The following is a 14,625-nucleotide window of genomic DNA, read 5'->3' as shown; positions in this document are numbered from 1 at the left end:
ATTACTACCTTAAGTTCCTTGGATAAACCTACTGGAAAAGAGAAAAATGGATCTAGCTTCAACGGATCCTTGGATGGCTCGAAGTTCTTGAAGCAGAGTCATGACACGAAAACAAGTTCAAGTAAGATCATCACTTGAAATAAGATTGTTATAGTTATAGAAATTGAATCAAAGTTTGAATATGATTATTACCTTGTATTAGAATGATAATCTACTGTAAGAAACAAAGATTTTTTAAGGTTGGATGATCACCTTACAAGATTGGAAGTGAGCTAGCAAACTTGAAAGTATTCTTGATTTTATGTAACTAGAACTTGTAGAATAAATGAAGAACACTTAGAACTTGAGAGAGATCAATTAGATGAATAAAATTGAAGAATAAAAGTGTTTGTAGGTGTTTTTGGTCGTTGGTGTATGGATTAGATATAAAGGATATGTAATTTTGTTTTCATGTAAATAAGTCATGAATGATTACTCATATTTTTGTAATTTTATGAGATATTTCATGCTAGTTGCCAAATGATGGTTCCCACATGTGTTAGGTGACTCACATGGGCTGCTAAGAGCTGATCATTGGAGTGTATATACCAATAGTACATACATCTAAAAGCTGTGTATTGTACGAGTACGAATACGGGTGCATACGAGTAGAATTGTTGATGAAACTGAACGAGGATGTAATTGTAAGCATTTTTGTTAAGTAGAAGTATTTTGATAAGTGTATTGAAGTCTTTCAAAAGTGTATAAATATATATTAAAACACTACATGTATATACATTTTAACTGAGTCGTTAAGTCATCGTTAGTCGTTACATGTAAGTGTTGTTTTGAAACCTTTAGGTTAACGATCTTGTTAAATGTTGTTAACCCAATGTTTATAATATCAAATGAGATTTTAAATTATTATATTATCATGATATTATCATGTATGAATATCATTAAATGTCTTTACAACGATAATCGTTACATATATGTCTCGTTTAAAAATCATTAAGTTAGTAGTCTTGTTTTTACATATGTAGTTTATTGTTAATATACTTAATGATATGTTTACTTATCATAGTATCATGTTAACTATATATCCATATATATTTCATCATATAGTTTTTACAAGTTTTAACGTTCGTGAATCACCGGTCAACTTGGGTGGTCAATTGTCTATATGAAACATATTTCAATTAATCAAGTCTTAACAAGTTTGATTGCTTAACATGTTGGAAACATTTAATCATGTAAATATCAATCTCAATTAATATATATAAACATGGAAAAGTTCGGGTCACTACAGAGAGTATGGCTGCTAGTTCCGGAAGTCGAAGCTCCTGGGTCACTAGAGTGTGTCGCTGACGGGATCGGGGGATCGGCAACAGTGGCAGGTGAAGTGGCTGACGAGTCTGAACTGCCCAAAATGATAGCAGGTGGAATATCCGACATCTGAACAAGGAAAAATTAAATTTTCCATGTCAGTAAGTCATAAAGCAAGCACGTATTAGGCCAAGTAACTATAACAGTCTAAATCATGTGTAACAGTAAGTAGCATGGCAATAACGACAAGTATCATGCAATCGAAAGCAGATAATAGCATGCAGTAGTGAAATCATGTAATAGCATACGGCATATAGGAGTAAAAGTAAGCAACAGCATGCAGTAAATTCAGCGGAAACAAGTAAACTAGCAAGTTGTAGATTAGTCCTATTAGTGAATCCTACTCGGGTCGGTCTTAGACTCACTAATGCAACCTAATTCCCTACAACCAATGCTCTGATACCAAATGTGATGCCCCGTACAAAACCATCGTGTACGAATCATCAACAACATGATCATTACAAGGTCAAACACTATATGCGTTTTCAAAACAAGTTGCATTCATGATAAAAGGTGACGTCGTAACTAACGTCGACTGTTTTACATCAAAAGTATACTTCTATGACTAGAAGTAAAGATAATAGTACGTGACCCTTAGGTCGTTACAAATCATAGCTTCAAAAGTAAATAAGTTTATCAATGCAGGATAAACAGTTCATGCCGTGATAACTCTAGAGCAGCGGGTGTCTACAGCAAGACTAGTACACAGCGGAAGCAACCTTAAGCACCTGAGAAAAACATGCTTAAAAATGTCAACACAAAGGTTGGTGAGCTATAGTTTAAGTATAACAGTAATGTAAGGTAGGCCACGAGATTTCAGTGCTACAAAGAGCGTTTCAAAACAGTATGATAAAGTATATGTTTAACCGTGGGCACTTGGAAACTAACTTAATGTTTATACCCCATGAAAGTACACTTGGCAAGTGCGTATGTATACGAAGTATTAAACACCCGTTAAATGCTAGCGCTACTAGCTCGAGTGGGGATGTCAAACCCTATGGATCCATATCTAAGATTCGCGTTCACCAGTTCAAAAACCAATGACTAAACGTTACCGAGCTAAAGGGAATGTTTATGCCGTTGTATAACCCACACATATAAAAGTTTAAGTACTCGTGCCTAGTATGTAAAATGTAAAATTCGCATGTATTCTCAGTTCCCAAAATAGTTAAAGTAAAAAGGGAGCTATAACTTACAGTGGTAAAGTAGTGGTAAAGTCGAGTCGGGAAATAAGCAAGTACGTAGGTCCGGAAAGTCCTCAACCTAAGTCAAATAGTACTAAGTCAGTAAATCGTCCCAATAGGTTTAAATGTATGTAAATTAGGTCTTAAAGGTCATCATCATTCATCATCAAACAAAAGGTGTAAAGTAGGTTTCGTTCATGAAAGAAGTTTAAAACAAAGGCTGACTTCGGTCAGTCACCATGGCCTCAATACCTACTGAAATAAGGTGAGACCAGTAGCCATGGCTCCTTATATGAGTCCTTTAGTTGTAGTAAAAATCCCAGAAGCAAACTCGTCTTCGTTTGACCGTGGCGACGGTCTAAGTGCGAGTAGGTCAGAATTTTCAGCACAACGTTAAAAGGACATAGTGACGATCGGAGGGCCATAAATCCTAAATCGTAACTCGGATTAAGACGAGTCCTAAATGAAAAGTTATCTAATCGAATAGAGCTAACTGAAAATCATCTTTACAGTAGCCCAGGTCATACTGATCAGACCCAGAAACAGTAGAACATTAGGTTCCGGTGGTTCTTGGTACTCGATGCTTATCACGGTTCTCATCCTAGATGCATATAGCTTCAAGCGTACAACTCGTTGATGTGTTTGCATCATCTTAACCAAGGTTTCACCATCATAACCCAAGTGTAAGTCTAAGATAAGTAGCACAACTCAATTAAGTGTTGCAAGTGTTTTGATGAACCAAAGTTACATCAAAGTCTTAGATTTGACACATACATGAAATATAAAAGTAATATTGAACTACAAACTTGAAGGTAAACTAACTAATCAAGATCTTAAGATGTAGAACATAGTTCTTAGTTAGATCTTGAAGATCCAAGACCCAAAAGTCTAGATCTAAGGTTATTAAGTTAAATCTAACACAAGTGTATGAAGTTATAACTAAAGAGTTACACTTCCATGTTCTTGAAATCTTAAAGTTAACTTTTAGTTTCAAGAAGTATGAGATCAAGACTAACTTGTAATACTTGACCATTTAAACCAATAAACATGAAATTAAAGTGCATAATATGAAGTAATAAACTTAAATAAACAAGTTAATAAGTTCATGGGTTTCATACTTTTAAAGATTCAAGCCTAAGTCTTGATCTTTAGAAAGTAAACTTTAAGTTTACTTCATGAACTTCAAGTATGGTTTTAACTCATGAACTTTAATCTCTTAAAACAATAAAGGTAGAATCATAAACTAGTAAGTTTATGTTCTTGTATGTCTTGTAAGAACAAGTTGATATGAAGAATCAAACTAACAAGTTTGATTCTTAGTAACAAGTAAGTAACAACAACAAGTAAGTAAACCATAACATGAACAAGTAAACAACAAACAAAGATTGATGATGATGAGATGTAATGTTACGGTTTTTGCAAGGGAGAAAAAAGAGAAGAATACTTGAAAGAAACTCACACTTGAGAGCAAAAGATGAGAGAAAAATGAAAGCAAATAATTTGTGTGTATTTTTGGAATGAGAGGATAAGTGAATGAGTATTACAAAAATTGAAACAAAACCCTTCCCTTGACAAGTTGGCCGACGGTTTTTGGGGTTCCAAGGGGGGAGGATTTGGTCCACTAGTTCCATGCATGTAAAGGTTTGAAAAGGTGGTTTTTAGAGTTATTTGCATGGGAACATGGTGCAAGTAAATGGTAACTAGATTCTCACTAACTAGTTAATCCCTAAAGTAATACTTACATGAAGGAGATGGGCTAATAAGTCCACTAAAGAAGTAGGGTGGGCTCTAAGCCCATGTACAATTATAAGGCCCAAGTATGTATGTAAGTAACAAGTTAAATAAGTAAGCCCAAGTTCAAATAAATAATAATCCAATAAGAGCCCAAGTAATTAACTAGCAAACTTAGTTAATTAAAAATGATTAATAACAATTAATCATGAATGTAAATAATATTTTAAATATTATTCGTGAAAAGTTCATGTGTCACAAAGACGATTCGGACATTTAAAGTTAAGTATGATCAATCATGGTAACAAGTAAATGTAATAACATACATTCGTAAAATCACAAGTATTAATAATAACAATTATTAATAAATAAACGTTGGAAAATCCAGGGTCGTTACAATAATTCATCAAGCATTTATCATTCATCAAAATACCCGATAATTGATAAAAATACTAAATGAATGATAAAAGTAGCTGATGAATGATAAAAGAACGTGATGAATGATAAAAAGTACCCGATGAATGATAAAAATATTCGATGAATGATAAAAATACCAGTGAATGATAAAGATAGCTGATGAATGATAAGCGAAGAATGACAAAATAATGTGATGAATGATAAAAAAAAAGAAGATGAATGATAAAAAGGAGGTAATGAATGATAAAAAGGAGGTGATGAATGATAAAAATTAGGTGATGCATGAAAAAAAAAAGGGTCAATGATAAAAAAAAATTAATAAAGGATAAAAAAAGATATAATGAATGATAAAAAATTTGCTAAAAAATGAGGTGAATAATGATAAAAAAAACTAGATGAATGACAAAAATGAGCAGTGAACGATAGTATATAGTGAAATATCATTAACAACATAAAAAATAAAAATAGAAACCTAAAGTCCTAATAAAAGTTATTATTTTGATAGTTAAAACTTAATGAAAGGATGAAGGTCCTGAGTCTACATAGTAAAATATTATGGATTAGTCTACATAATAGCAGTCAATCATAAAAACCCCTAAGAAAAATACAGCAGGAACATGGTGATATAAACTATAAACAATTATATATATTTGACCCAAACAATATTTTAATTGATATTAGAAAGAATCTAACACAACTACGCATACAAATAAAAACGAAAAAATATATTTATATAGTGAAGAAATCGAACCATATCAGTGTTGAGCGCATTGAGAGATGAAGGTCTGTTAAGAACTGCAGTTATGGAATATGCATGTCCTTCCACTAATAGGGCATTTCGAGAATCGAACTCGGGACCTCCCGCACTGAAAGCGAGAATCATACCACTAGACCAAATGCCCAATTATCAAACAATTATCATTCATCTAATTGTTTTCATTCATATAAAAACACTTATCTTTTATCAAAATACGGTTATCATTCATCAAACACTTCTCATTTATCAAAAACAGTATCATTCATCAAGCATTTATCATTCATCAAAATACCCGATAATTGATAAAAATATCAAATGAATGATAAAAGTATATGATGAATGATAAAGCTTTAGATTAAAGGTGAAAAATGGATAACAGGTCATACAGTTCTTTTAAGTGCTTGTAAATATGGGTTGAGTCCTTTGACTGACATTCAAACACTAAAAGACAGCCCAAAGCAAATTTTCTGTGTTCTTTTACAAATTTGATTACATTTTGAATGAAAATTAACGCATTGATTGACCTGTTATATTAGCTTAACCCATCGACCCATTTAGACATAAAACACAGTCCAAAGTGGCTCAGTTAAAAGTGAACGGGTCAAAATTGTCACCTTAACTTTAAACATGGATTGATATGCATACCAGATATAATGACGTTGTTTATATTCATAGACTTTCTACCAGCATGATGTGCAAACAGCTCAAGATCCTTTGCCAACTGTTATGGGGTACAGAAACAGTAATAGTTAATTTTACCGAGCAACGATGAAGACAAAATTTAAGATAATCTCCATGAAATGGTAAAAGATAAAGAAAGCCACATATTTATCCAAGACTCCAACAGATCTAACATTCATCAAGTGTCATACAAGCCAACCATGTTATTCATATAGTTACCAGAACAAATTATCAATCAAAGGGCCATTTTGACCCATTTATCCAACATCAATGTTCACAAACCATCAACTTATGGAGAAAAAGGATTGTATGAAATTCGATTAGTAGTTGTTGGACACAAAAATATGTAACCTGGTAAAAAAAAATTACATTGTAGCAGACATCACTTAACAAGTAGAACAAAATGACGATTTATTCATAATTAACAGTTCTTACTTTTGATCTGGAACTGAAATTGTATTATCTTAAGATATGAGGACTACAACAACAGAAGAAAGGCATCTTAGTCACTTTTATAAAACTACTTTGGATGGCTAAATGGATATTTCAAAATATATTATTTAACATTTTAATTCTAAGAAACAAACTTCTTAACACAATGAGCCAATTAAACTTCTTATATTGCTCTCTTCTATAGAATTAATGCCATCTTTTAATATAGTGCAAATTAGATGGTATTTATCAAACACGATAACTTAAAATGTGGTTGTTCATTATAATCATAACACTTTTTTGCCTAACCTGAAGTCCATGTCATGATACTTAAATTTAGTAAGTACTCCGTATCAATTATTTAGAGACAAATAACACCATAAAATATACTAGCAGAAATTCTTACCTGCTCCAAATCATTAGCTACAGCAGGGAACTCATTCAATATGTATTTCACAACATCAATAGAATCGTTTTTATTCAAATCAACTTCATCGTCAGACGTTTGATACTCCGAATCTGATCCCGAAACCCTAACTTTACCATCTCGATTTGATCTCCGGCGACTTTTGACTTGGAATCTGCAATTTCCATGACTTCAATCTGAATCGATGAATCACGAAGTACAAACAAGTGATAATGAATCCAGATCTATGCTCATTTCATCCTGAGATTCCTCGATTTGTGAAGTTTTCGAATGAAACATGAACTCGAGATCAAACTCTTTAAATTTGTTGATGTAAATTGAAATTGACGATGAACGTAGTTTAGGATTAGTGTTAAGATCATGAATGCAACTTCAATTTGTTGTAGGAATCATCTTTTGAAAGTATGAATTTTGATAAATGACGATGATGAACGTGATAGTGATAGTGTATGAATGGAGTCTTTTATTTTCATTTCTTTTATTACAGTGAAAAAAGCTATGGAAAAATAAATTATAAAAATGACCAAAATACCCTTCCGCGTTTTTTTAATATAAAATTAGGATTTCTACAATGTGAGGCCCATATTCACTTATCTAGTTTGTACCCCATTTAGTGCTTATCCATGGATTGGTCCACTATATATATATATATATATATATATATATATATATATATATATATATATATATATATATATATATATATATATATATATATATATATATATATAGATATATATATATATATATATTTAAATATATATGTATCTATTTACAAATAGTTGTTCGGGAATCGTCGGGAACAATCAAAGGTCAAATGAATTTATTAAAACAGTTCAAAAATTTTGAGACTCAACATTACAGGCTTTGCTTATCGTGTCGAATTCATATAAAGATCAAGTTTAAATTTGGTCGGAAATTTCCGGGTCGTCACATGGCATTAGTGATCGAAGCTTTGCAAATCTGTATTGTTATATCTACGTGCGGGAAACGGATAGTGGATCAGACTGATCCGACCCGACCCGACCCAGTTCTCTCATATTTGGTTCGGAGACTCGGAGAGTAGTTAATCCGGCTTAAGTCGATTTTTCCCAAATTGGCAGCAAATCCCAATTGTCACTCCAAAACAAAAATAAAGAGCCTAACAATAAAATTCAACCCATTTATAAACAAATAAACAAATAAATAAAAATATATACAGTGAAAAACAATAGGTATTGCTGCAGAACATTCAAAAGAGATTCAAAGTACACTTTGTGCTTTATTTTCTATATTCAATTATGAAATGTTACAAAAACAAGAATCAAATGGTAAATTAGCCGGTACATGTAAATCTTATAAAAAGCTTAAAATTCACATTAGACTCATTCTCCACGGTCTCAGCACTTCATCTTCCTCGTGATTGTAACATCTGAGAAAACACTGCATCTTTTACAGTATCTTCATGTTCTTTATCAGCTCTCGACCCCTCCCCATCAATCATACTCATGCTGTTATCAAATTGTTCGGGTGGGCCCAACCCGATCCCTTGAATATGGTTCATACTGCTATTTTCCGGCTCCACTAAAAGCAAAGAAGTTTCTTCAAGCTGCAATGCGTACTCCAAGTTCCATAAAACATCACCCATTGACGGCCTATCAACACCGTATTCCGCCAGGCATTTTTCTGCAATCTCACCATATTTTTTCAAAGATGAAGAGTTCACCTTTCCCACTAAATTTCCATCCATGATTTGATCCAAACATCCCTTCTTTTGCCATGTTAGAGCCCATTCGGCGATGTTCACTTGATCTCTTGGAAGAACCGGGTTCAAAGCGGGCCGGGCGCACAAAACCTCCATTAGAACGACCCCGAATGAATACACGTCAGATTTTTCCGTTAGTTGTTGTCGTCGAAAGTACTCCGGGTCCAGATACCCGAAACTACCTTTTACCGCGGTGATGACATGGGTTTGGTCGAGGGCGGGTCCCGCCTTCGACAAACCAAAGTCAGCAACTTTGGCTACAAAATTTTCATCTAATAATATATTAGTTGTCATCACATCACGGTGGATCACACTTTGTGATGCATCGGTGTGAAGATAATGTAGGCCCCGAGCGGCTCCGATACAGATCTCGAGTCGCTTTTTCCACGAAAGCGACTGGAGATCCGAACCATAAAGATGGCTCCTGAGGGGTCCGTTTGCCATAAACTCGTAAATGAGTATCATTTCAGACTTTTCATCACAATAACCGATGAGCGAGACAAGATGATGGTGTCGGAGCTTCGATAACATCTCGATCTCGGTACGGAACTCCACAAAACCTTGTTCGGATCTCGGGTTGCCCCGTTTTATAGCAACGAGGGTCCCGTCTTCCATTGCTCCCTTGTAAACCCGCCCGAAACCACCAACACCAAGTAACAAACTTTCATCGAATTTATTCGTTGCTTCCAAAATTTCTTGAAAACTAAACATTCTTCCAAGATTACACGAAGCCAACGAGATGCAACTTGCAGTCATCGTTGAATTCGTCATGGTAACCGAATTTCCATATAAAGGAAGTGGAAGCCACGATGGTTTTAACTTTTCGGTCTTTTTTGACCCGCGACCCATTAACCAACAACAACATAGACCCAAAAGTACCACCCCCAAACCCGCCCCGAGAACCGCCTCTATTACAACACCGATCTTTTTACTCTTCTTTCGGAATATAACCAAATCCTCCACCGATGAAACACCGTCTAAGCTTCGAGCTACATTGCTAATCTTGAAAACTTCAAGCCCATTTAAAATTGCATTAGCATCATCTGTATCCAGTTCTGGGCCCACACTAACAGTCAAAGTATTCGACTCATCAGTCGAATTCGTGACATAATCTTTATAAAAAGGTACATCCAAGTTACCAGTCAAACTTGATAAATCCAAACCAACATAAGCATTATCCGAATTTATATAAATATTGAACAAAAGCATATTCAGAGACGTGCTTACTATATCGCAAAAATGCAGATGAACAAAGTACGCAAAGTCAGGATCAACAGGAAGAACCCAAGTCACATTAAAGTTCAAACCGGCTACATTTGCATCACCCATTATTTGAGCCGTTGCATAAACCCAATTTGGTGCAATTTCAGACGTTAAAGTTTGAGGGTACTTAATTAGTGAAGGGTTTATTGATACATTTGCAGCCGAACTATTAACATGAAGATACTTCTCATCGTTTTCCCAAATTCTTCCGAGGGTATCGTTTTGTGGGGTTAGTCGTGGGCCACCCATGTTCAAACGATAGACGGTTTCAAACGCGAGTTGTGTTAGACCGTTAATTAAAGAAGATGGCGACAGCACGTTCGCCTGATCGGGGATTAAGTCATCAGGGATTGAAACAACTTCAATTGCATTAATGAATGCTATTGAATTGTTTGACGGGATAAAGTTTAAAAGTAATGTGTCTGAATTCACATTGATGGAATATTCTTTCGAAACGAATTTTGAATTATCGTAGCTCATAAAACTGCTACTGTTTAGTAGCACAAAGTTTTCGGTCATTATAGTGAATGAAGCAGAAGTAAGGTTGTGGCCCGGAATTGGGTAAAAATGGAGACGAATCCAATGTCGGCCTTGTTTATGTATATCGAATATGTAGGTCGAAATGGAGGTAAATATTCGAGCAGATTGGTGGATGGGTAATGGAACAGTTGAGTTTGATTTGACAATATTTGAATCTTGCAGGTCTTTTAGAGAAAATGATGATTGGGTTAAATCAGGGACATAAATTTGGCCAAGAAATGAGATGTTTTGTGAAGAACCACAAGCAATTAAATAGTTATCAGCAGGTGTGAATGAAGATGATGATGATTGAACATATGAAGAAATAAGAATAAAAAGAACAGAAGGTACCCAATTCACAAAACTCATCTTTATTCAAATTCCTAAATGTGAACCCTCAGATTAACACAAAAAGAATCAAAATGCACCTCAATATTCAAGAATCAAATGAAATGAGTTTTTCTACTTTGTACCCATTTACAAAAAGACTTGATTTTTATTACTACCCCTAAAGGTAGCTAAAAGAAAAGGGTGATGACTCCTGAAAGATTCAAGAGTTATGAAAATTGGCAAATGGGTGATCCAATGTGATGCACAAAAACACATAGAGTTCAAGAAAACTAATGTAGAATTAAAGAAGTTGAGATGAAGTGGGAAACTGACAGTAGTGTGTAGACTTTTAATGAAAGATTCATTATAAAGGTTGAAGCTTTTTTATGATAGCATCACAGATCTTTCCAGGCTGCTAAAAGAATTGGGGATTTGGATGGACCCACAAACAAACTGGAAAAAGAATCAAAATGAGAAATATAGCCCATATCAACAGTGTGATTCAATCAAAACAGCTGGTGTTATCGAATGGATTACAGTTGATTCATTTATGATATGATTACTAGTGCATCTTTGATTTGGTTGATGAATAGTATTATTATATTAATTCAGAAAGCACCATGAAAGTTCTGCAACTGAGCTGTTTATTTTATTTATGTTATTAATTGTTATCCGAATCCGATTTCTTAGGAATAAATCCAAAGGTTTGAGTGTACTATTGTCAGCATTTAAGTTTTTTAATCACTCAAATTCATCCTTGCTTGGATGGGTCAAGTGAAACTGAAAGTAGAATTTGAATGTTATTTATCTTCGGGAGATAGTAACCGATTTAGGTTAACAAAAAATCACGGGTGTGTTGTAATAGTAACAAAATGTCATTTATGAGTGTAACAATCGGATGAGTATTTAGATAAGGTTGACGATCTATATATCATATGTTTTTAATCGTACATCATCAATTAATCAAATTAAATCATTGTAACGATAAATTTGTTGATGTATGACTAAAAATGATGGTGTACTAATCATTAACCATTATATCAGGTTCGAAATGGTGGATAACTCGATTGAACTGTGTACATCAAAGTACAATAATCTCTCCTGATAATCTGTACTAGATAAAAACTAATATGTCAAACAAAATATTTAAAGGCGGGGAACACGCAATGATTGAGGAAGAGTTTGTTGAAAAAAAGAATATATAAGCTTCGCCAATGATTTTTTCCTTGCATTCCACCGCACATGCAGTTGTCAATATATGCTCCTAAGTCTTAAATGTTTACTGTAATGTGGTCCTTCTTTAGTTTCAATAAAACAATATATATGTATATGTTCCTAAATTTAATTGTATAAATTTAATAGTATGGAGTCCGTGTGTTGTTGGCAGTTATTGATGAGTTTTGTTAACACAAGGTCTAATAGCTAGTCCCCATTGCACATTATCAAGCTTGCTATAGTCTAATCTAATAGTCCAAATTCATCTCTATACCAAGTCTAATCTATTTGTCCAAATTTCAGTTCAAAACTAGTCATAAGAAGTATGGGTCAAATAGGGTCCAGCCGGGTTGCAGCTTATATTGGCCTCACCGACATATGGTAAATCCAGCTGTGGAGGGTAAACGTATCCAGCAGCCAGCAGTACACATAGTATCGAAATCTCGATTCTTGAACCTGAAGATGTTCAGATAATAAGTTGCAGGAAAAAAAAATTGAATACTAAAAGACATACAATCTGCAACAATTTGCCTACATTCAACTTCATTGTTATCATCCTAAGTGTTGGCAAAATGGACTGGATGAGTAACAAGTCACAACAGGCCTGTTCAAAAGTTGTCATAAGATGTATGGGTCAAATGGTTTGACTTGAGTTCACCTAAAAACACTTAATTGTTCAACTTTCTTTTCAAACATATGCAACTTATACCATACCAAATAAAGGATATTTTTGTTGAAATACTAATATAATTTTCTATAAAACAATTCAAGAGCTTGTAAGCCTTTGAATATAATTTAGGTGTCTGTAAACCCAATTGACCCGAATCCAGTATTAGCTAGTTTAAACTAGTTTACTTGTTTGGAAGCTTAGTTATAGATTCAACCCAAACCTTATTCTTTCTAACAGGAACAAGTTAAAGCACACACACCTTGCTTTGTTGAAAGAGGCGCATGAACTCGCTCCTCCGGGCAATCATCCAGTTATCTGAGTTCCCTTGGCTCCTCTATTGGTTTGTCCAATTGTGGATGATGACACCGTGTCTATAAGATGCAAAACAAAAAATGTCCAACCAATGACTGAAACATGTCTTCCGAAACAATTTATGTTGTGAATCGGTCAACAGATGTTTAATATCTTTATTTATACTCATTTGGTTCCTCATGGTAAGTACCACATCAAACTATTCCTACAAGGTTAAACAACCTCATTTTTACCAAAATTTATAAGCACTAAATTAAAATAGATCAAAACAGTGTTACATGTCAATATGGGTCAACAAAGGTCAATACGAATCAATATCAGTAAATGAGTGACATAACAGGTCAATTAGTTTCAATATGAAACACGATTATCAAAACGATACAACATGTATCAAAATGAATCATTAACAGTAAACTAAATCCATTACATGTACATTTGGCCTATTATAAGTTACTATCCCGTCAACAACTAATTACGATCTCGACGACAACTAGTTTATAACCTATCAATGTAGTTACCGCAATCGATAACTCAAATTTAAGGATTTAAACACACAAAGAATACAATGAAACAAAAAACATAAGGAGTACTAAATAACGCTAATTAAGCAAATCTAGCCGAAATATATATAAAATACATATGCACACCAAGTGTTCGACGAAATGCCACAGCCAATGTTCGTTAAATCAGCATGAAAATTCGAACTTATAAAAGCACTATACCTTGTTTTCAGTTATTCTGAGTCCTCAATCTTCAAATACCGCCCAAATACATGCGTTAAATTCCATAAAACATTTTAGCATTCGAGTGGGGTTGGTTCTAGTTGATCTGGTATTATAATTTGAGCTAGTGGGATCGAGAGGGGTTGGTTTGAGTTGATTTTGTGTTATAATTTGAGCGAGTGGGATCGAACGGGGATAGGTGTTAGCGGGCGTGGTGGAACGAGCTCAAAGGGGTGAGGACTTGGGTTCAAACGTCTTTTCAAATAGACCATGTGTTTGAACGTGTATGTGAGAGTGAGATGCAAAAAAATACTCCGTACTACAGTAGTTAACTAAAAGCCATAATATCTACATTGCATCGAGTTAACAGAAATATTTGAGCGAACTCGTGTGAACTTGGCACATGGTTCGCACACTCCTCTCTAACCTTAACGTTGTATTCTTGAATATATTTTTTTTCAACGGAAAAAAATGGAAAAGAAAGGAATTGAGAGTGTTTTAATATCCTTTTCAATCCGTTCAAATATGATCGGAGAGTGTTGTTAACAAAAAATTAATGTACTATCATTTCTAATCTTTTACTCTCCCTTTCTTTCCCCTTAAAATAAAAATTGGAATCACTATTATTTTTTAATTCATCTGTTTCATTTCCTTTCCATACAAAAAAAATCTCGAGAATGCAGCATAAAGGCTGCAAGTACAGATCACTCGCGTTTGGTCAAAGTAAAGACAAGGACACTATCGAGTAAAAAGCAAATTCTAGGTAATTTTTTAAACAATTCTCGGTTGCAATGACTTCTCGCAAAATTTGCGTTAACGTGTGAAAAGAAATGGTGTGAATACAGAAAAAAAAAAA

The 14,625-nt window shown here is 34.1% G+C and overlaps 1 protein-coding gene and 1 long non-coding RNA gene across 3 annotated transcripts; both read right to left on the bottom strand.

Annotated features, from left to right (window-relative positions):
* Positions 1 to 8,259: 8,259 nt before the first annotated feature.
* Positions 8,260 to 10,889, bottom strand: LOC139891131 (receptor-like protein kinase THESEUS 1). Its single transcript, XM_071874066.1, has one exon. It carries the CDS (start codon positions 10,887 to 10,889, stop codon positions 8,382 to 8,384), a length of 2,508 nt encoding a protein of 835 aa, XP_071730167.1. The 3' UTR covers positions 8,260 to 8,381.
* A 1,098-nt stretch (positions 10,890 to 11,987) lies between these two features.
* LOC139891132 (uncharacterized) lies at positions 11,988 to 14,058 on the bottom strand. Of its 2 annotated transcripts, none has more exons than XR_011773531.1 (3): positions 13,770 to 14,058; positions 12,995 to 13,252; positions 11,988 to 12,521 (listed from the first exon to the last, which is right to left on the bottom strand). It is a non-coding gene; the product is annotated as an uncharacterized lncRNA (long non-coding RNA). The 2 variants fall into 2 exon arrangements; XR_011773530.1 differs by having other exon boundaries at positions 12,995 to 13,106.
* Between the last annotated feature and the right edge of the window lie 567 nt (positions 14,059 to 14,625).

Source organism: Rutidosis leptorrhynchoides, chromosome 2, assembly GCF_046630445.1.
Source record: "Rutidosis leptorrhynchoides isolate AG116_Rl617_1_P2 chromosome 2, CSIRO_AGI_Rlap_v1, whole genome shotgun sequence".
Lineage (NCBI taxonomy): Eukaryota > Viridiplantae > Streptophyta > Magnoliopsida > Asterales > Asteraceae > Rutidosis > Rutidosis leptorrhynchoides.
The sequence above is the reverse complement of the archived record's forward strand: the minus strand, read 5'-3'. Positions and strand labels throughout refer to the sequence as shown.